Consider the following 22725-nt stretch of genomic DNA (forward strand, 5'->3'; position numbering starts at 1 on the left):
AGTCCCTCCGTCCTCTGTAGCTTGATACTGTTACAACTAAGTCCATAAATCTAGTCATGTGAAATATTGCTTTGTTTTGTTCGGTTTTATCCAGGGTTATGATATGGAGTGGCAGGTTGATTGGTCCGTCTTCTGTGTATCTTTTCATCTGTTTGACCTCTTTAGCATAGTATCCGTATTCTTCTAGGTTTAATCTTACTTGTTCAGATGTTATTTCTACTGGAACGCCTTTGATAACTATTTTCAGTGGTTTTTCAGTATTAAGTTGAAATGTGTGATATTTTACTTGCATCTGGTCGAGTAGGTCTATTGCTTTACGCCTGTTGTCTATTTCAAAAAAGTGTAGTTTTAGTGATTCTCCTGTGTACTTTCCCTCGAATCCTGTTATTTTTTCTTTTTGTAAGGTTGATTTTAGATTTATCCAGTTGATTTTTGGGTCTTTGATTATTATTGGCGGAATTCCTCTTCTCCCACTCTTTTGGTATTGGAATTCGGCTCCTCCTTCCATCTCTTCCTCATCGGTGACGTCATTTTTGTCATTGTATACGCTTCTCTCAGGTCCGTAGTTCTTGCTGGTACTTGCCTGTGGGATGATGTTTTCTGGCTGTGGTGGTTTGGTGGCTCCATCTATTGAGATGATCTTTGCAGTGTTAAGTTTCTTGTTATTTGTTATATCTTCGTCCTCAGAGCTGGATGAATGATTTCTTTTCTGCTTTGGCGGTTGAATTGGGTTGTTTAATGGTTGTTGTTCACTTTTGTTTTCATTTGGTGTCTTCTTTTTGCTTTTTCTTGTAGATTTTGTTGCTTCTTTGGCTGTATTATCTGGTATCTGGATGGGTGTTTCGGCATTTTGTTTACTAACTTTGGATAAGTGTTTATTAGTTGATTTCAGATTTTCATTTTCAGCTTGGAGTTTATCTATGGTTTCCTGTAGTTTATTCATTTCTATTTGGAACATTTCTTTCATGTCATCCATGTCCTTTCGCTGTTGTATTAGTTGCTGGTTTAGTAGATTGATCATTTCGGTTGCCCAGGGGGGCGGTTCACTGTTTCTGTTATCCATAATGAGTTATGAGTAAAGCACTTGTTTACGAAAATAATAAAATAGAATTGAAATAAAGTTTTTTCATCTACCTGTTGTTCTCCAAGTACGTTTACTGTTGATGCTATTTACACAATTTGAAAACACTGTTCACAAACTTCGTGATAAGAAAGTAATAAAGTTGATGAATTACATGCACTGCATATAATAAATTATAATGAAGTAACTGTTCACATAATGATAGGTATAATCCAATGGCGATGAAATAATAACACTTTGCAGCTTCGTTTTGCTGCTGTCGAAAATATACACAAACACAATTCGAAGAAACTTTTGGCGAAGACGCCCACTTTCACTTTCAAAATAATAATAATTTGTAGTAACTTATTTATATTCACATTATTCCAAAATCGCAACAGAAAGAAATGAGAGTAAACAGGGTAAATATGGAGAAAGGTGACGTCACAAGGGGGGTTAGAGCAATGGCCAATAGGAGGGAAGGGTGAATGGATGACAACGAATGGTAAGCAAGGAACAAAAGAAAAAAAAATTACCCTGTTTAATCTCATTTCTTTCTGTTGCACTGATGAAGGTTGCCCTTTGAGCATCCGAAACAGCTGTCTGAATTTATAAATATTTTTTGCGCTCTTAAACGTTGTTTACCTTAGTACAGTTTTGAATGTCATGAAACATACTTTGGTAACACAGTTCACATTTGAGAAAAACAAACCGTTTTTAAATTGATGAGGATAAGAAAAATTATTTAGAACATGTTGCAACAAGAGTGAAAATGACGAAACCTCGAAAAGAAAATTTTTGTTTTAAACCTAAACAAATTCTTCTCTCTCTCTCTCTCTCTCTCGCTTTTTTTTTTTTAAATTTGCACTTAATCCACACGGGATTTTATGTGCAGCCTGACTGAGCAGATTATTTAAAAAATGAACCGGTGGTGCGCATGAACCCAATTTCTTTTTAAAAGTAATTGTCAAAAATGTATCATATATATATATATATATTTGAGAATTGAATCTATAGTGGTTGACAAGTAAATAAAACAAACCTCATAAGTTAAACAAATTTTTAGACATATATTTTTTACCACTTTCTAATTTTTTAAGGATTTTGTGTTAAATGGCTCTTTCGCGAACTGATTTACTTTCATGGTGGTTGAAAATAAACGTTAAATAAGAAGTTACACGAATTATTTCATTCAATTATTTTATTAATTCTTATTTTATTCAATATGTGATCTTCTAGCTGTCAATTTAATAATATTTATTTTAGGAGGCAGTAGTGATTTTAAAATTTTTTGAGTAGCTTTTTCCTGATGAATCGTAAAAATCTGTAAGTGAAGGATAAGGAATCTTGCAAACTATTCCTTACTTTATTCTATATGTGGTCTTCTAATAGTCAATTCAATAATATTTTATTCCATATGTAATTTTCTAGTAGATAATTTAGTAATATTTATTTTAAGAGGTAGTAGCGACATTACAATTTTTTGAACAGCTTTTTCTTGATGAATCGGAAAAAATCTGTAAGTGAACGATAAGGAGTCGTGCGATCAATTCTCTCTTTTTTTATTCTATATGTAGTCTTATTGTAGTCAATTTAATAATTTTTATTGTAAGGGTCAGTAGTGGCATTAAAAATTTCAGAACAGCTCTTTCCTGATGAATCGAAAAAATCTGTAAGTGAAGGTGTGTAGTAAATCTAGGAACAGCTTTTTTTCCTGATGAATCGAAAAAATGTGTAAGTGAAGGTGTGTAGTAAATCTAGGAACAGCTTTTTTTCCTGGTGATTCGAAAAAAGCTGCAAGAGAAGGATGAAGAGTCGTAAGAATCATTAATTCTTATTTTATTCTATATGTGGAATTCTGGTAATCAATTTAATAATAGTAAGGGGCAGTTGCGACATATATATTTAAGAACAGATTTTTATTATAAATAGAGAAAATATAAAAAGGCTGAGGGAAAATATAATATATGTTTATAAAAACAGTAACGTTTCGCAGTAACAAAATATGCCCACTGCATACTCAGCATACTTTATAATTAAATTAAAAAGTTACTTTAACCAGGACAAAAGTGACAGAGGACAAAAATGACATCAGTTATATTAAGTGGGAAGTCACAGTATTTAAGATATAATAAATTTAAAGCTTTTTAAAAATTATAATTGAAAAGCTACAATATATTTGTTTTAAAAAGTGAAAATAAAAAGGCATAAGGCACAATATAAGACTTCGTTACTGCAATGTTACTATTTTAACAACGTTAAATAGTAACAGCGACTTCATACATGCCAATTAGTTCTATTTCATCTATCATTGATAGCGCTATGATTTGTGACCATCAATATGAAGGGAGGGGGACTGGCCCCAGTCTGGGAAACAGTTGAGTCAAGAGAGAAGTGTAAAATTAAGGCTTCTTAATGTTAAATTCACTACTTGCATATTTAGCTTTTTCCCGGGAAAATTTAAGACGAAGTGAACTTTTTTTTGCAAAAAATTTCGTAATTCAAATATAATCCCATGAAAAAAAATTTTTTTAATATTTTTTTATTATATAATAAAACTAGGAACAGAAGAAAAAGACTTGTGAATAAAAATTTTTTTTTTCCGATTCACTTAAAAAATTTTCGAGACTGAAAAATACGCAAATTATCAATCTAACATTAAGAGGCTCAAAATTTTGACTAAATTCTTGTCCAAATTGAGGTCATATTTCTATATTGCAGCTGCCTCCCACCATTTGATTGTCGAATAAATCATCGAAAGGATGTATGATAATTCAGAAAAAGGTTATTGTGAACGTTCTGTAACATGATAGTAATCTTTAATATTTGACCTCGCTCTTTAGACCCATTATGATAGATTTTAAATCGTGCTGAAAGTGCTTTAACTTAAATTGTCTGGATATTAAGGTCAATTATCTGAGTATAAAATGCTTTTATTCTCTTCGGGAGCTCTTTATCTTAATTTTCAATAAATTTTATTCTAACATTAAATATGAAAAATCTTCACATACTTGAATTAGTTAGGAGTAGGCGTTACTTTTCAGCGTGAACCGGGTATTACGCAGTAGAAAGTAACGCCTACTTTTTATTAAAAGTTTTATTTGAAAGTGTGTACAACTTTAGTTAGCATTCAAATTTCACAATTGGACATAACTAAGTCAATAAAATTTACATTTTACTAAAATTAACGAAATCAATAATGCATGATTTTAAAATTTAAAAGTAGGATAATTTGAGAATCATGTGGAGCTGTGTGCCGTAAACTTTGGAAATTGTTAAAAGTGTGACGTGATAAAAAAAGGTTAAGAATCAATGTCTTTTTTTAAAAAAAAAAACATAAATTTTGTTAAAATTTTAAACAAATTCGTTTAAGTCGAAATTCTCACATCAACTGGATTAGTTAAAGCATTTAGTTAATAGATCAGGCAAAGTAATATAAATTGGTGACATCTATATGAGTTTCTTATAGCTTGCTTTTAGAAGATAAGAAGAGAATGGTCCACCTATATATGTGAACCAAGGCTATGAAGAGCTTACTTTATTGAATTATTTTTAATTTTTAGCATGCCCTACTTTTGCAGTGCTCTGGTTTCTATTTTGCGCAGCATAGTTAAGAAGCCTGTTTCAAACGTTGCTAAAGTAGCAATAACGTTAAATGAAACTTAATTAATTCAATATATAATTTTTTAAGCACTAATTAATTTCAATTAAATTTTAAATACTCGGAAAAAATAGAGAAAAATATTTTAAATAAGAAAATGAATTTATTTATGACCATTTTAGATATAAAAATGATTGAAAAAGTTGAATTTTGTCTCATAGAAACCCTCAGCTCAGACTCTCTAACTAGATTTTCTTTTTTCCTTTACCAGCACATTTAAATGCTAGCAATTATTCGAGAATATGTTGTACCAAACAATGAACCAATATTAACTAATAAAATAAAAATATACAAAACGTTTTTCTTGTTTTATAAAGTGGTAGCTATTTGAATTTCAATTTCATCTAAACTGTTGATTAACATTGCACAAAGCTGTATGCATTTTTATAGTAACTACATGAATGCGTTTTCCTCAATTATTACGAAATAGATTTTACTTTCGGATACATTTTATTTCCCTTCATTCAAGAGAATCTATTCTTGAGCATATTTTCCAAATTTTAACTCATTTCAACCGATCATATTTTCAAAAGAGTGATTCTTTCTTTTTAAAGAAGAAAAAATATTGTTAACACAATTGTTTCATCACCAAAATTTATTTTGCTTTATAAAAGGAATATGAATAAAATAATTCACAAATTCAAATCTAGATGTATTTCATCGTATTCAATGAGGTGGTATACCATAAAAAGTAACGCCTACTTTCAACCAAGTGCATGCTAATCTAAAATCAATGAATGTTTGACGCCCTGTGTGAAACTCGAATGCAAAGTAAATAAAATTGCATTGTAAAAATAAGCACGATTTGATAAGGATATTAGATTAATTTTGAGTTTTTGGCTATAAAGATTTTAAATATTTGGTCAACCGAAAAGTTGTCTGCGAAAGCACTCGCTTCGCTCCTCTTATAGTAATAGAAAAGAAAGTGGTTGAGTGTTTGTCCTTAAATTCAACGGTTATGTTTTAGCTTAAAGAAACATAGCATATGAGACGAAAAAGAGTATGTGCATGTATATTAAAACTTGTAACAAAATTAACCGATCAAACTGACAGACATTAGATGCATGCATTTAAGGGTAATTGCCGGACTACTTTTTATTTTATATTTTATAAAGGCACCTTTTGTATCCTTGTATAATGAGGAGTGTTCTTCCTTGGACAGAATTTTCCGGTAACTTTATAGAAATATCTGCAATCATGACGAAGTAATACCACCAAATGGCAAAAACAGCAAGTTTTTTTCTTGAATGTAAAGTTAAGCCTATTTTTTAAAACACTAGTTCTTAATTGAATTCTGAAAATGGCGTAAAATGCCAATTTGAAGAAAAGCTACGTTTTTGTCTTTGCGTAAAAGAAAGAGTTTGTGGTCTATTTTTTAAATGATGAAAGAATTACTTTGATGCTGTATTATCTTAGCTCATAAAAATGTTGCAATAATTGCGAATTATTACAAATTTTTATACGCCCATATATACAAAATTTCGAAAATTTTCATATAGGTGTAAAAGTCTTGCTAAATTAATGATGTTTTTTTTAAAGTTACAATTTTTTAATAATTAAGCGATTTGTCCATTCTAAAGCCCAGCTAATTCTTTACTGCAAGAATTTATTAACTATGTATAGTTTTAAATTGTAGTTTTGCCTCAAAAGTTTACTTCAACAGTTTTTCTATTTTTCTTGGTGAAAGAGTTTCGAAAAATACCATGAATCTTCATTAAAGTAGAGCCTAAGTGAGATAAGACAGGCTCAACCTGAGACCGGAAAAAGCTGAAAGATTTTGAGATAAGTGTTCATGATAAAATTTTCCCATAACTTCTGAACAAACAAAACAAACCTTTTTAAACAAACAAAAAAAAGGTACATATGGTTTGATTAAGTAGGAATAATTGCACTGAGCAGTTAAAATTTAGAAGCAGTCTTAATATTATATCTCAGTGGACCTATCTCTTTACAAAACTTGGCTTTGTATCTTCACGAGTTTTGGCATATAAAATCTTGGACTACGGCGGACAAAAGTATATCGTATTATTGGAATGGCTGTTCAACGAAGGTTTTAAAATAAAATGTATATCGTACAGATCTTTTGCCTTCTAATGGGGCGAACCGGGCTAGAATCCTAGAGATGGCTGTTCGATACAAATTCCACACCAGGCTCGCACCGACCACAGCGCTGAAGTAGAATATCCTCAGTGGTAGACGGATCATGGATTCAAGTTCCCTAGCTGTCAGGATAACCGTGGAAAATTTTCCAATCCGTGCAACGCAAATGCGGGTTAGTTCCATCAAAAAGTCTTACACGAAGTCGAATTTCTCCCAGTACGTGATCGAATTCCCTTGCCTTTTGGATTGGGTTCAAACTTACAAGGAGGAGTTGAACATTAGTAGTTGCAAAACCTAAATTGGGACGGTGGTTCAACGACGGTTATGTCCCGCAGTGATCGTTAAGACATGGTTCCCGGCAGATCACCGAAGTCAAGCATCACTGCCTGCGGTCAGTGTGCGGGTGGGTGACCACTTGGATCAGTCTGCGTAGGGACCGAGGGTGTGCGGTATTGGTCCTCGTTAAACTGTGCTACCGTAAAGTGCTCGACTTCGCGCGCAGGTCGTCGGGCTACCGAAGCGGGGGTGCCATCCCCTCCGCAGAGGATCAAAATTGTGATGGCATGTCTTCGGAAAAAAAGTTTTAATGTTTCCCAGACCGTCGCCAATAGCCCATTGTGCAGCTCTAGTGCGACGTAAATTAACTACTACTACTCAACGACGGTTATAAAATAAGTATATCGTAACTGAGTCTCAGAGGATAGAACATTCGCCTCCTAATCAGGTTCGAATCTCAGCTATTGGGTTTAAAACTACAAGGCTACCTTAATTACGTGTTGAACATTGGTAGCCGTAATAAAATTGGGTCGACTGTTCAATGACTGTTATAAAATAAAAATTATAACCTATCGATCTAGAGTGGGCCCGAAATTAAGCTTTTGGGTTCAAGTCTTTATAAGTGATTCCGAGTTCATCTCTAATTTGCAATTCCATGGTGTATGGAAAGTTATCAGTTACATCAAAGGTAACTATAGTATTCACTATGGGGGATCAATGTTGGAAAATTTTCAAATATAATAGTTTCACTTAAAAAAAAATACAATTCCGATGATTTCGCATCCAATTTACATTTACCCACTCTTAGAATTTTTACCTTTTAAGTAATTTTTCTAACTAACTCTATTTAACTAACAAGTGACTATGAAAAATGGAAATTTATAAGCGTTGTCCTAATAAAAAATGGACACTTATGATAGCGTAAGAAATACAGCAGCGATAGCATCGGCACCAGGAAGAGTTATGAAGGATAGGAGTGCACAGCAAACTGTGTAATTGATTAATCAATTCCCATGCATGCATTTGAAGTGAATGTAAAATCTAGCTTAGAAAGAATGCATCCAGAGCAGAACACCGCGAAGTAGTATGATTTTCAGAGGCAGATGATTGCACCATTGCTTTACTCATGCCAGACTAATCCATGCACAAATATTAAGAGTGGAAACACTTCGATTATCTCTTATCATAGCAATAATTAAATGGAAGATCATGGCGTTTGATCACCATGGGATAATTCGATGTTTATGCATAATTTTGTTGTTTAAATTTGATGTTTATCATGAAAAACGATACACTATTTTTTCAGATACAGTAGTGCTAAATAATGCCTGTAATAAAAGAGCAAACATTTGACAATAAAAGCTCGAATTACGCTCACCGTATGCCACTAAAAATCACACTACTGCGTGCTCTGTTCTGGATGCTGGTTTTTAGAACTTTGCATTCACTTTAAATGCTCCGTGCGAACTGGTTGGTATGGTCACGAAAAGTTTCACATTCTATGATATTCGACGTAAAGATACAATTCTGAAATTGTTAAAAAAGAACCAGTTTTTAAAATGAAATGGTAATGAACAGAGCCACCAAGAGAAATTTTTAAGCTCTTAGTCAACGGTAAACATCTTTCAATACGGAACGTGCGCTATTATCTTAATATATAACCCTGAAGACTGGTACTGCTATTACTACTCGAGTATTTCAGACGCTAAAATAGAGGCATGTATTTTGATGTTTGCCGACAGATCATTCTAGTAGACAGTGCTTTACCCCTAGTTAAATGAAAAAAACTACTATAACTGAGTTTTGTCAATTCAATAAGAATAAAAAAAACTGGCACAATGAGATACACGAAATTTTTATTCAACAATTCACAGTTTACATCCTGGGCAACGTCCATCTGCATTGAAACGCGCCAACATGAAATCACAGTGCCCACAGAGCGTTGAAATACAAAAAGCAAAAATGGAAAGATAATATTGCTAAAAAAATGTGCATTCAAATAAAAAGTAAAAACTTACAGTCAGCATCACATACGCTTCTTTTTCGAGGAACTATATATAATTCATGTTCAAATCCTATTGTAAAAACTTCATTATGTACGTATTGTATGTACGTATTGTGTACGTACTGTGCAGAAAGTAATGAGCGAGAAAAGTACCAAAATTTGAAAGTAAACTAAAATTTCGAAAACTTTTAATGCTTTCACAGTTAAAAAAGTTTAAAATGAATTTCTTTAAATGTGTTGTAAGTCTGTATTTTTGGTATTAAAAACAAACTATTTTAAATACTGCGTAAAGAATGTAGTAATTTTTACTACAAAGTACAGTTTAAAATTTAATTCTACAGTGCAAGGCATTACTGTTAAAAACATTGAGAAACTTATGAATCTCAATTTGAAATTGATTCGTTTTTCAAGTTAAAAGTTAACACTGAGATAAGACAGCTAAAGTTAACAGTAGTTCAACAGTCCTAAAGTACGGAGGATGAGTTTTATGATAAGACTGTATGGAATGTCTTCTTGTGTCGATCCGAGTTAAAAGAGTGAAGCTAGAATTGCATTAAAAATCACTATATTTGAGAAATAAATTTTACTGTTGTACTTGAGGAGTCACTGACGAACCTGCAATTTAGTCAAGGATTCGTAATGCTTTGCACACTCGCAGTAGGGTTTATTACCAGTCTTTCGAAATATTCAAGGATCTGTACTAGAATTTATCTGCTTATTTTTTTTTAAAAACAAACTAATAAAGAATCGATGCATAAATTTCAATTTTAGTTGCACAGAATCAAATGTTGGTACAACTCGCTCGTTTCTCAAAAGTGAAGCGGACAGCACATTAGTAGACTTCATAAAGCTAAACATATCTGCAAATGATGAAACATATTATAGCTCTGGGCAACATACAAACAACGAGATACCTTGCATCCAATTGCATATCTAGATATGGGCTACAGCACTTTGTATATATATATTTCGCATTTTAATAAATTGCTCAGAGGCAGCAAATTTCAAGCAGTCGTTATCTGACACACTATGCAGGACACTGCGGAAAAACATACTAACATTACTCACTACAAGGTTGTTTTTTATTATTTTTCTTTTAAGTAAGAATCTTTCAATCTCTTCTTCAGTTCTAAAGCTCGAACATTCATTCTTTTAAAAGCATTTCTTTGTTAGCTTTACAAAACTTTCTAAATTAAATGGTAATTCTAAAGGTTTGACAGTGAATAGGGGTATTCCTTTACTTCAAACGGAGTTAAAGAATTTGAATAATTGTTCCTATCGTGGTATGTAATAAAGTAGTAGTAATATACTAGCTGTTGTTTTTTGTAAAAAGGTGTTTAAAATGTTGCACGTTATTTAAAAAAAGGCTAGCGAAATTGCATAAGTTTAATAGGGTGTATTACAAAATATTCGAAATTCAAAACTTCAAGCCGATTGAAAGTTGTCACATTATTTTCCAAAAATTGTTTTCTTCAAAAGATCTCCCGACGTCAAATTAAACTTTTTTAGAGGCATAAAATATAAAATCAAATTTTAGTAAACTCAAAAATGTTGAAATTTATGATGTAAATTTGAAATTTATAAGTAAGAGTAAAACAATTATATTCGGAAGGTAAATTTAGATCTCCCTAATTAAACTTCAAAACCTTAACTTTCAACACAATCTTTAAATTAGAATTTGTATTTCCTGTACATTCCGGGAGACTTAAATGTTACAGTTGATATATCATGTTGTAGGCAAATTAGAAAATTCGACTTTTTACAAACCGTTGACGTCATTTGTTAGCCTTATTGCAGTGAATCTCTTAGGCACATTGCAGTTTTCATCAAACAACTGAATTTCTCAATTTGCCATTAACATACATAGTTTACAGTTACGCTAGATTCAAAATTATATATTTTTTAATTTAAAAGCTAAACTTATTTTAAATGTATGCCTTTCCAAAAATTTACATTTTTATTTTTTAGTCAAAGAAAAAAAAATTAGGCGGTTCCGGGGGAACTGAATAATTTTCTAGTTGACAAAAAAAAGTTTTGGTAAACTAGTGTAACAACTTTTTAAAGACTTAAAATTCTGAAGAAAAAAATCGTGATACACTCTAGTAGTAAGGCATAGTGCCGTTATGGATGATTTTCAATATAACTAAGGGTTGTTTTATATTAGCGCATATGATATATGAGAAGAGGGGGATACCGCTGAAGCTGTATTAAGTTCTAAAAAGGCGTAAATCGTAAAAACACATGCATGTATAGAAATCTAAACATTTTAAAACGATTTAGTGAAAAACACTAAATATACATCATACGGCGCTTCACTTAACAAAAGGGCCTTGAAGCGATTAACTAAATAGTTAACACGACCTGAACTAATTGCAATCGTACATTTAAAATGCAACAAAAAATTCAAAATATTTTTTTTGTTGTTGATAAATCAATATAAATATCATGAACATACGGCGCTTGGTTTATAAATTGCCCACAAAGCTATTTTGGTATTAAAAAAATTGGCATTTTCTGTTTAATTGTGGACATATTCTTGAACAGTTAATGTTTATCACCTTAAAATTAAATCCCTAAATATTTAGGTTATTAGTTATCACAGAAAAGTGGTGTAAAATAAAGTGGGTCGTTTGAAAGTGTTTATTATATATTGAAAAAGACGAATAAATAAAAGGAAATAATTACGAAACCAGATTTAGCATCAAAACATAAAATAATGAAGAAAGTTATATAAAAATGTGAATCAATTTCTCAAATAAAATGATTCTGTGAAATTTCGAAAATAAAATAAGCGAAAGTTCAATTCTAAGCTCTTAATGCTATTACTTCTATCCAGCCAATCACATTGCAGCGAAGCGTCAAATGGAGAGATGGGATTGGTTAACGCTAGTTTCCTCATCGCTCAAGAGCTTCAAGTTGGAATCTAACACCAATTAGTATTTACCCGAAAGTAAACGTTCTCATTGGCTGAAAAGACAATCTCACATGAAACGGAGAGCTGCCATTGGCTAGTACTTAAATTTAAACTTAACGGCAACCTTAAATTAAGATACCTTAAAGGAGTGACGGGTAAGGTATTGAATTTATTTAAGCCACTGCGGTCGTTGGATTCTTATGTTGGTGATAAAAAATATTTAATAACAAGCTCTAATTTCTTAGAAGTTGTTTTTGCAATTGCTGGGGATTTTTATTTAATCATTAATATGCATATTAAATTGATACAAGCCAACTAATATTAATGCTTGCATTTGTGCCACAAAGTCTAAAATAAATGCAAAATCTGAAAATACTTCAATTTTATATATATCTGTAAGTAAAAGAGAATTTTTTTTTGCTATGAAACTCGTATAACTATAATTCGTGAACATTGGTAGGATGAAGAAATTATTGAGTTTTGAAAATACTATTTAGATCGAAGAGTTTAATTACAACAGTATTACAACAGTATTCTAAACTACTTCAGTGATAAAAATTTACTGTAATCCTTTATAAAGTTATTCAACTAATTGATATTAAATTTGACTATTTTTAGAAACTAATGCTTCTTATAATAAAAAGGTCAAGAGACATGTACCACAAATATGCATATAATAAAATTCTTTAAATATAAAAACTTTTCAATGCTTTGGAAACTTAAAAAGGAAACAAAACCATGTGTAATCCAATTAAAAAAAATCTTTTTAAAAATATAATAAATGTGACTAGGTATACATATACAGTTACATAATACGTATAAAAATTATAAGTTTCTAGTGGTATAAGTTATTTCACATTTGTCCCAATGTTTCTGTTATTAAACATAAATGAGATGTTTTATCTGTAGCTTTAAAAAAAATACAATATTGGAAGTATAAAATTATTTAATTATAAAAAGTATGCAATAATAAAATTATTAAAATAAAAAGCATAAAAATTTTATATTTGCAAAACACCACAGTGAAAAAATTTGTGTAAAATCATCTCGTGGTAAAACATAGGCTGTTTGCTTATGATAATGATAAATACTTATGAATTTAATAAATGCCATTTTAGCCATAAATTACCACTTTAGATATTTTTAAAAATAAATTTTCATATATACATTCCTCATAAAAATTTCATACTAATTTATAAATAAATACTAATTATAAGAATTTTTGAAAGGAAAAAAAAAGAGATTTGAAAATTTCAAACATATAATCACACATAAATTGCATCCATCAACTCGAGCTGAACACTAAAATTTATTAATTATTTACAATCACAAAACTTCTATGTTCGTATAAAAAAGATTTCTAATAAGAATTCAACACATATTTAATTATTTTATCAGTGTATATATGTCAAACAGCTTATGGATAAAATATTTTAGTACTAAATAAACTTCAACGCTGCCTAAAATAATGCAAGTCTTTTTTATAAAAAAAGATTAAGTTTTTTTTTAAAATAACATTTGATAATTTTTCCTAAATTCTTTTACATAGTGTTTTCTCACTTTGTTTTAATTAGGCACTGTTTGGAATTTTTCAAAGTGGAGTAGCCTGGAAGTATACAGCAATGCATTTAGGATGTGCATTGCTGCACGTAAGCATGCTACAACATGCAAGGACTGCTACATAAAATTCAATTAAAAACCGACGTTACTCCACTTTGAAGAAAACCGAAATGATACAAGCAAATTCATTTTTTGAGGAAAAAAAAAGTCCAATTAGAACATATTAAATAAAGTGGAATTCCTTTTGGATGTTGATGAGTCGACCTATAAGATTAGGTTTGCTATCTTTTTTTTTTTCAATCTCCTCCCCAATTGATTAAAAACATTCATTCCTGAAATTGGAGTCTAACGAAGAAGCACCCATTCAAAAAACAGAAGCGATATTTTTTAAAACTTTTTTCAAATTCGAGTTTCTAAGTCTTTCAGAATTCCAGACGATAAGCTGCGCAACTTGTTTCGTGATCTTGTAGATTCACTGTACACCTGCTGGCTGAAGGGGCAACTTCAATAGAATAAGTAGCAAGATCGTCCTGGTTCTGGGCCATCCAATAACCCAGGGTATCTGTCTCGTAAGTAGGTATGATGGTCACCTCCATGTCTTCTTTCCAGGTTTTCTTTGCTTCCAGAAGAGCGTTAAGAACTTCTTTACTAGGATTGATGCCGCTGAAGACGTAGTAGCGAGCACGTATTTTCTTGAAGAATTCCACGTCACAGTAGTGAGGATCACCATGATGTGGAACATAGGCTAGATCGACGTAAACTGGATTGCCGCCGGATTCTTTGGTGGATTTTGGTTTGGGCTTTTTCAGTGGGGAAGACATTTTAGACGCCGCTGTTGGAAAGTAAGCTTTGCCGTTGCTATCAGCACTTTTTCCCAAAGGTTTAGTGGGAGGTTTTTTCGTCACAGCTTTAGTTGCATCTGGAGGAGTGGGAAGACCCATTGGTTTTTCCCACTCTTCTAATTTAAAATCATAATTAGTGCTTCCAGTGTATTCTCTTTCTTCGTAATCTTGAGAATAACCAACCTGTTGAGTTGTAAGGGTCTGTGGATTATTTGGATCCAATTCCATTTGTTTTAATATTTCAGATCTCTTTTCAAATGCCGATTCTTTGTAAATATGATTTCCATCAATATCTTCTTCCTCTTTGGCGTAAGCCTTATTGGTATAAGCATAAGGTGATACTGTGCCAGGAACGGATGAGCTGTCATCCTCTTCCGATGATTCATCGTAAGGATCATCACGATTGGCATTATGTGATTTGTTATTTGGGGAAACGGGTATATCACCTGACTGAGGAAAATTCATGTTGTTGTAGCCTTCTTTAGTTTGCATGAATTCTTGAGAATCGACAACCATGGAGGTTTTGGCGCCTATTGAGCTAGGTGGATAAGGAACGTCTGGGGAGGAGTCGCTCCTCATGACGTTATCTTCAGGAGAATCTGAATGGAATCTCGAACTGATAATGTAATTAGATTCTTGCTGCGAATATGCAGTATCTTGCAAATGCGATGCAGTTTGGGAAGTATATTGCTCGGAATGACTGTAGGAAGTTTGTTCTTTTCCATTCCCGTTGACTGAAGATCCTATGCCTGTACTAGAAAATTGTGAACTAGTAATTTCATTACTGCCATAAGCAACTTCTGAGGTGAAGTCATTTTTAGACTCATGCAGTTCTTGTTGCATATTTTCATAGTCAACTTTACCACCGTCAAACTCCGAGTTCAATGTATGATGTTCTCCTAAGTCTGAAAAAGCACGGAGTTTCACTTCATCTGATTCAGTTATCTCTTTTTCGTAATCAGTTCGTGTCATACTATGTGGTAGATTAGAATTTTCTGAAAATTCTTGATCAACATTGCTTTCATAAGTACTCTCCACTTTAGATACTGTTTCATAATTTTGAGACATTGTAAAGGAAGGTTCTTGTGACATATAGTTATAATTTGTGTCATCAAAGTGAGATGTTTCAGGCACCTGGGAATGGGTTTCGAACTCTTCTGAGACAGCTGAAGTTTGCGTCAGTTGTTTTGAGTGGAAATCGTAAGCATCTTCTTGAATATTTGAAGTTTCATAGTGATGAACTTCAGCAGTTTCTTGATAACTTATTCCTGAAGAAGGCGTATCTGTTAAGGGCTGGGGAATTTCACTTTCTTTGAGTAAACCAAACTGGTGCTCGTCCACCATCCTTTCCAAGTTTCCTTCATTGTATTCATAGTCATCTACGACATTTGATGATATCTCATGTTTATCAATACCATAGTCTTGAGAGGCAGATGTAAAATCTTTGATATCAGCATTATTTGAGGTTTCTGCATATCCGTAACTACTGAGTGGTACAGATGATTCAGTTTCCCTTTGTTCGTATAACGCATGTTTAGTTTCATAATGTTCAGATGATTCGTATGCATTTGAGCTTTCATCGGCGTGAAGTTCTTGAGAATAAGTATTTAGATCACGAATAGGAGGTTGAATTTCATCCTGAAAATCCAATGGAATATTGCATTTATTGTCTTCTTGTGCACCAAAAGATTCTTCTTGCTTTTGGTAGACTAAATCTTTTTCTCCAACAACATCAAAGTTGCCGTGATCATGGAAGCTCAACTCATCAGTTGTTTGAGAGCGCAGAACTTCATCTTGAATACCACCAGAAGCAAATTGGTCGGGTACAATGTGTGATTTGTTTTCAGCTTCAGTATTTTGATATCCACTATGGAATTCAGATTCTTCATACGAAATAGCTGATTTTTGAATTTCACTTCCGTGTGAGGCTTCATATGAATAACTATCGTGTTTATCAGATACTAGCATTTCATGATGACTTCCCGATTTGTTTTCATCATAATAGTCATCATGATGATAGTCATATCTATCATCTTCATGAATATCAGATTTTCTTTCGTCATCCATTACGTCAGATTTTGCATCGTACTGATTATCTGATCTATCGTCGTGCACATCAGATCTGTTATCATATTGGTTATCAGACCTGTCATCATGCACATCTGATTTTCCATCATATTGGTTATCAGATCTGTCATCATGCATATCCGATTTATCATCATGACGCTGACTCGATTTTTCATCGTCATCATCCGATTTTTCACTACGAGTTTCAGACTTTTCATTTTGGCTGTAAGATTCGTCATCAGATGGAGCATCACAAATTTTCCTAGCAGTAAGGGGACTAAGTTGTTTTTCTAAAGTTGGCGCTTCAACTTTTTTCATTTCATCTTGGTCAACAACATTACGCTCTTCATGCGTGTTGTCATCAACCACATGCGTGTTGTCATCAACCATATGCGTGTTGTCATCAACCATATGTGAGTCTTCATATTTATCTGTTGCCACAGGTAAATCGAATGCTGTGTTATCTTGGAAATGAGGGCTATGTGTTGAGCTTTCAGACAAATCGTGCTCGCTCAGAGCCTCCATGAGTCCAGCATCCGAGCCGAATTTCTTTCCATCCAAGCCAGCTTTGGGAGACTGTGGCTCTGACGGAGTTGTGCCTCCAGACACGGTAACTAATTCTGGAAAATCGGCTCCGCCCACATTTCCAAAGACAGGTTGTTCAACCACAGGACTTGCAGACCTGTCTGATCCTTCATCTTCTGCTTCTTCATAAAGAGGTTGCTCAGTAATGTCAGTTCCTGCTTTCATACCAGGAGTAGTAATAAAGTGTGGACCAATCGGATCACGCATGTCATCTTCTGAGTATTTCATTTCAGGTGGCGTAGGATGGCGGATCATTTCTCCATCATCGATATCCTGGTCTTCAGTGGAATCGTGATCTTTTTCATCAAAATCATCTTTTTCGGATGGATAGAGTTCTTTTTCCACAATTTTGTCATGGGTTTCTTTTTCTTTTTGACCAGTTATTAAATTTTCCATGCTTTCTTCGTAATCGATTACGGCATGAGGAGTTGGGCTCTTGACCACATCTTCATTGTCAGAAGTTTGTTCATGTCGTGGATTTAGCTTGTCCTGCTCAAAATTATCTTTTTCTTTGTTCATCATGTATTGCTGAAGATCAACATCATCTTCAGATTCGGTGCCACTTTTTCTTCTCAATTCGTTTGCGTAGTTATCGTCTAATTCTTCATCGTTTAGCGTAATGGATACAGCGGATTCTTTTCGGTGAATTTCTTCGGGTTCGTCAACGGACGTTTCTTGCATTTCAGCATCGTTAATAATGTCGCGTGATAGCTCGTAATCTTCATTCGCAGATCGGCTGATTGATTCCTTTAGCGCTTCGAGTTCGGGTTGTTGATCGTACTGTTCATCCAAGGAATGTTCATCAACATCTTTATGTGGGACACTACTACCATATTCCAAACCACTAGCTGGTTCAATATCTTTTTCCTGTTCCTCAATTAAATGTTTGGTTTCATGATCGTCAATGTAATGCTGATCTTCCTGCAAATCATCTTTGGCTAAAGTGCTTGAATATCCAGATACTATTGTTTTATTTTCTAGACATAAATCTGATTTACTCATTGCTTCAGAGGCATTTTCTGTAACATGCACTTCTGTGTTTTCAAACTTGCTATCTTCCTGTTCATAGCTTTGTCCATATTTCATGTCTTCGTCGCCTTGAATAGAATGCATTGTGTCTTTGTCGGATTCAAATTTCTCTTCAGAATCTCTTTCAATCTTTCCAGATTCATGGGTTTGTTCAAGTTTCTCATCGTCAGCAGTATAATCTCCGGCACAGTAACTGCCTTCCATTGACATCTGAGCTAGTTTATCGTCAGAGACTTCTTTTACTTCAGCGCAGTAACTTCCCTCCATTGACATTTGAGCTAGTTGATCGTCAACAGAAGCTTCTTTAGCATCTGCACAATAACTGCCTTCCATTGACATTTGAGCCAACTGATCATCAACAGAGGATTCTTTTACTTGTGTACAAAAACTTCCATCCATTGACATTTGAGCCAGCTGATCATCAACAGAGGATTCATGTGCCTCAATTATATAACCCTCCTCTTTTTGTAAAGGTTTTTCCTCGATGCCAAAAGCATCAGTAGGGGGTTCCTCTGATTTTAACTCTTGAGTCTCAAATGGTGCAGACTGCGTTGTGACTGTTTCCATTTTCTCGATTTCAGGAATTTCATCATTGCTTGCTGCCACAAATGAAGTAGACATAGCGTCACTCTTCTGTTGCAACTGAGTAAGTTGATCAGCAACGTCAAGAACTTCATCAGGTTCTTTCTCGAGTTCGAAGTCACTCGTTTCCTCTCTCACTGGTTCATCTTCAGCTATTTCATCAGTTATTTCAGTTTCGTACGGCATATCTTGCTCTATATCTTTAATTTCATTTACCTCTTTTTCTTCCGTAGAAATTGGCTCATTAGCTAGAGGTGGAGTAGGGGATACGGTTTCTAAAGGTGCAGATGAAAGAGTATCAGATGGTGTTAATGACACTGATTCGGATGGTGTTGGCGAAACAGCCTCAGGTGGCAAAGGAGATACCACAACGTCCTCTTCCGGTTTTTCAACTGTTTCAAACTCTTTGGGTTGGGTAGCAATTTCAGGCTCTTTTACTTCAGATGCCACAGGTTCAGTTTCATCAATGACTATCTCCTCTTTTTTCTCATTAAGCTCAAATGCTGCAGCAGTGACAGCAACAGCAGAAGCAATGACAGAAGAGGCTGCGACAGCTTTCGTCATTTTACCACCTGGTTTAGGAACAGCGACTGGTTTAGTTTTGGGCGTTGTTTTTGACGTCGGTGTTGCAGGTTTAGGTTTTGTCTTTGCCACGGACTTTGTTTCAGACACCTTCTTAGAAACTACGTCTTTAGCTGCCTTTGAATCAGCTGTTTTAGACGCGGAAGGTTTTTTAGTTTCAGCAGTTTTAGTTACCGCTGGTTTAACATCCTTTTTAGCCACTGGACTCTTCTTAACAGTTGTCGCAGTCATCTTCTTCACCTCTGCCACTGGTTTTGAAGCAGCTACAGTTTCTTTCTTAGTCACAGTTTTGGTTTCAGATTTCTTTTCCGTTGCTGATTTCAAATCTTTAACTTCCTTTTTAACAATTTTCTTGACTTCTTTTTTAACTTCTGCTTCTTTCTTGATTTCTTTTTTAACACCATCGCTTTTGATTTCCCTTTTCTCTTTAGAAATAACTTCCTTTTTGATTTCTTTCTTTACTTCTTTTTTAACAACATTATTAGCGATTTTCTTAATATCTTTAGAATCAGTTTTATGTACATCACCATTTCTTGAGGCAACGCTATTGACAGATAAAGCAGGTGAAGCCGTACTTTTACGATTTGGTATTGTCGTTTTACTTATCGATTTTTCAACCTTATTGCTTACAGTCTTGGTTACTGATAGCGAAGCTTTGGTAACTACAGGATGGCTCAAAACGTCGAGAGTTTTCAACTTCTCTAAACTTTCGAATATTTTGCTTTGAGGGGCACTTCCGGGAAATAGTATTCTTGTGATGGTATCTTTAGGGTCAGTGGGTCTCCATATTAAAACAGCGCAAATGGAGGTAGCGTGCGACAATGGAACAGCTGATTTCAATCCCGATTTAGTTGATGAAAAGGTTTCTTTAAAAGATCTCCATTCAGATATGAATTCCTTCATTTCCTTACTGTCTTTAGGTGGGCTGAGCACGTGCATTTCTAACGTACCATGACCAACTTTATGGTAAAGCACAAATGGATCAGCAGCGGAATCTCTCCAACACTGATGTGGTTCGAGTTTCAGTTCATTTAGAGTCCGAATGAAGTTGTTACCCTCGTTTACAACACTTACGATGAGGTTATCTTGGGGAGTTTCCTCTTTGGGAGATGGTGTTTTGTTTTCAGGAATATTGCAGAACACATAACCTATTTGGGGATAAGTGTTGTTCAGAGATTTGCGCTTCATTAAAGTCGACATTCCACATACATTATTTTCACAAAGTCTGGTGACGAGCACGGCGTCGAGTCTGTCTAAATGTCGGATGAATTCCCACGAGCACGGCTTCCTGTTGAAGCCACCATCGATGAGCATGTTGAAACCGTTTATGCCGAATAATGCACAATCTCCCTGACCAGCGGGGAACATGTATAATGTTGGGCGGTTGAATCGGATGTTCCCAACCAATGAGGAAGATTCCATCATCTCTTCTAAATCTTGGGAAGTCAGCACTTTTCTAAGGCAGTTAATTAGGTGCTCCGAACCGGGTACCTGTTGCACTTTTTCTGGTGGATTGAAGGCAACGTTGGCAACACTTGTGAATATGTCTTTGGAAAAGCTTGTGCTATTCCATCTACCTACTTCTAAACAGTGAATGTTGATATTGCAGCGCTTCTGGCTCTGCACATCAGCTTGTTGGAATATTTCGAGAAAATCATCGAAGGCAAAAGTGCCATTCTGTAAAATCCAAGATCCAGAGCCAGCAAATGTGTAGCCAGCATGGATGAGGTGTTTGTGGCCAGTTGATGTGGACAGGAAATTCCTCACGCATTGTTTTAATGTGCTTACAGTTGGGTTGACGAGAACTTCAACTCCTAAACTTTCAGTTGAATGCTGAATTAAGACATCTGAAAAAAAAAGGATTAAATGAGATACTTAAATAAAAAGCTTATGTTATATAAAACTTCTCAGAATTGAAAAATTATTATATCACATCACTACAGAATTTTTTTATTTTTATTTCGTACAATTTACTCTTTCTTACCCTTTATTTTGACTTTTACAAATATACAAATTTTCCAATTGATTTTTGCAACAAAGACACATATTACGAATTCGGTAAAATAGATATTAAGTTTTCTTCTGTGTTTTAGTTTTTTTTTAAATTTTTGTCACTAATTTTTTCAAACAATCACAGCAAATTACTTGGTAAAAATTTACAGCACACGAAAAAACAAAACAAAAAAAAAAACGATATTTATTAGAGTTGGAAATCATTGATAAAAGTTAATTTTCTTACTGATGATTTCAGAGGTTTTTTTTCCTGTTATATTTGTCTACATTTGAGATAGACGCGAATTATATTTTTTAATGGCAGTGATTTTAAAGCATAAATTTCTAAACAAAAAGCTTACTTATAGTACTTCTATCAGATTTCGTAGACATAACCAATTGCTCGACCCATCTTACATACATCTGTATAAATTATTTATTTGTTGTTTTGGACAAAATTATTTTAATTCTAATTTATAAAAATATCAATCCATTATCTTCGCTATCACCAAGAAAAAATTATTCTAAAACTACAAAAATTCCGTAGTAGGAGGGATGTAGCAGTCATTTGTCATTTTGGTTATTCTAGAACAGGGACTCCTGTTGGTTACTCTAGTACGAAATAAATATACTTTAATCTTTAGTTTAATAGATAAATGATCTTCTCTTGAAAGAAGATAATTTATATGATAAATTAACATAATTTATTATAATTTTAGTAATTATATAATTTGAGGAAATTAACAATATATAGCTATATACATATAAATACAATATAGAGCTAATATAATTTTAGCAAATCAAAAAGAATTTTGTTTATAGGCTTGTATAACTCCAAATTAAAACTAATCTGGAAAGTAATTATCTTTTTTAGAGTTTAAAGTTAATAATTAATTTATTAACATTAAAATCTTCTTTCGACTTTAAGACACTTAAAATACAAGCTACATTTTACTTTCCTTGGAGCAAGGAGCTTGATCTTTTTGTTGTTGTCAGATTTTAAAAACTTCAGCGCATGATTATTAGATTTTATATATCCTTCTGAGACTAGAGCCAAATAATGGTAGGAAATGAGGTTTTTAGTTAGAAATACGTAACTTAGGATAAAGTTAACTTGTAAATGCAATAAAATATTTTTAGAAAAAATTATTAATTTTAATTATCTTTTTTAGTTTTATATAAAAATGATAAAATTCAATTTTCAGCTTTTTTTGGCATACAGTGGGAAATTTTTGTTTTGTATTTGTTAACATTACAATCATGCAACAAAATCCGCTAGACTAAAATAATAAGATATTTGTATGTCATGTTACAGTCAGAAAGGTAATAAGGATCGAATTCCTTACCTTTATTACGATTTTGTAATACTAATTAAAATTTCCTACCAACTACGGATTACATAAACTACCGTTTTGTAACGACTTACAAATATAAAAAAAAAAAATTTAAAATTTTAATTGATAAATTTGT

At 33.3% G+C, this 22725-nt stretch overlaps 1 protein-coding gene across 1 annotated transcript in view; it reads right to left on the reverse strand.

Moving 5' to 3' along the window:
* Window positions 1-12944: 12944 nt before the first annotated feature.
* Window positions 12945-22725, reverse strand: part of LOC107451475 (microtubule-associated protein futsch) — a 147943-nt gene continuing 138162 nt past the window's right edge. Inside the window, exon 3 of the mRNA XM_043052396.2 lies at window positions 12945-21110. Within this exon, the coding sequence (XP_042908330.1) occupies window positions 13999-21110 (7112 nt within the window). The 3' untranslated portion in view covers window positions 12945-13998. The remainder of the gene's footprint in view (window positions 21111-22725) is intronic.

The sequence above is a fragment of the Parasteatoda tepidariorum genome, chromosome 10 (assembly GCF_043381705.1).
Source record: "Parasteatoda tepidariorum isolate YZ-2023 chromosome 10, CAS_Ptep_4.0, whole genome shotgun sequence".
NCBI lineage: Eukaryota > Metazoa > Arthropoda > Arachnida > Araneae > Theridiidae > Parasteatoda > Parasteatoda tepidariorum.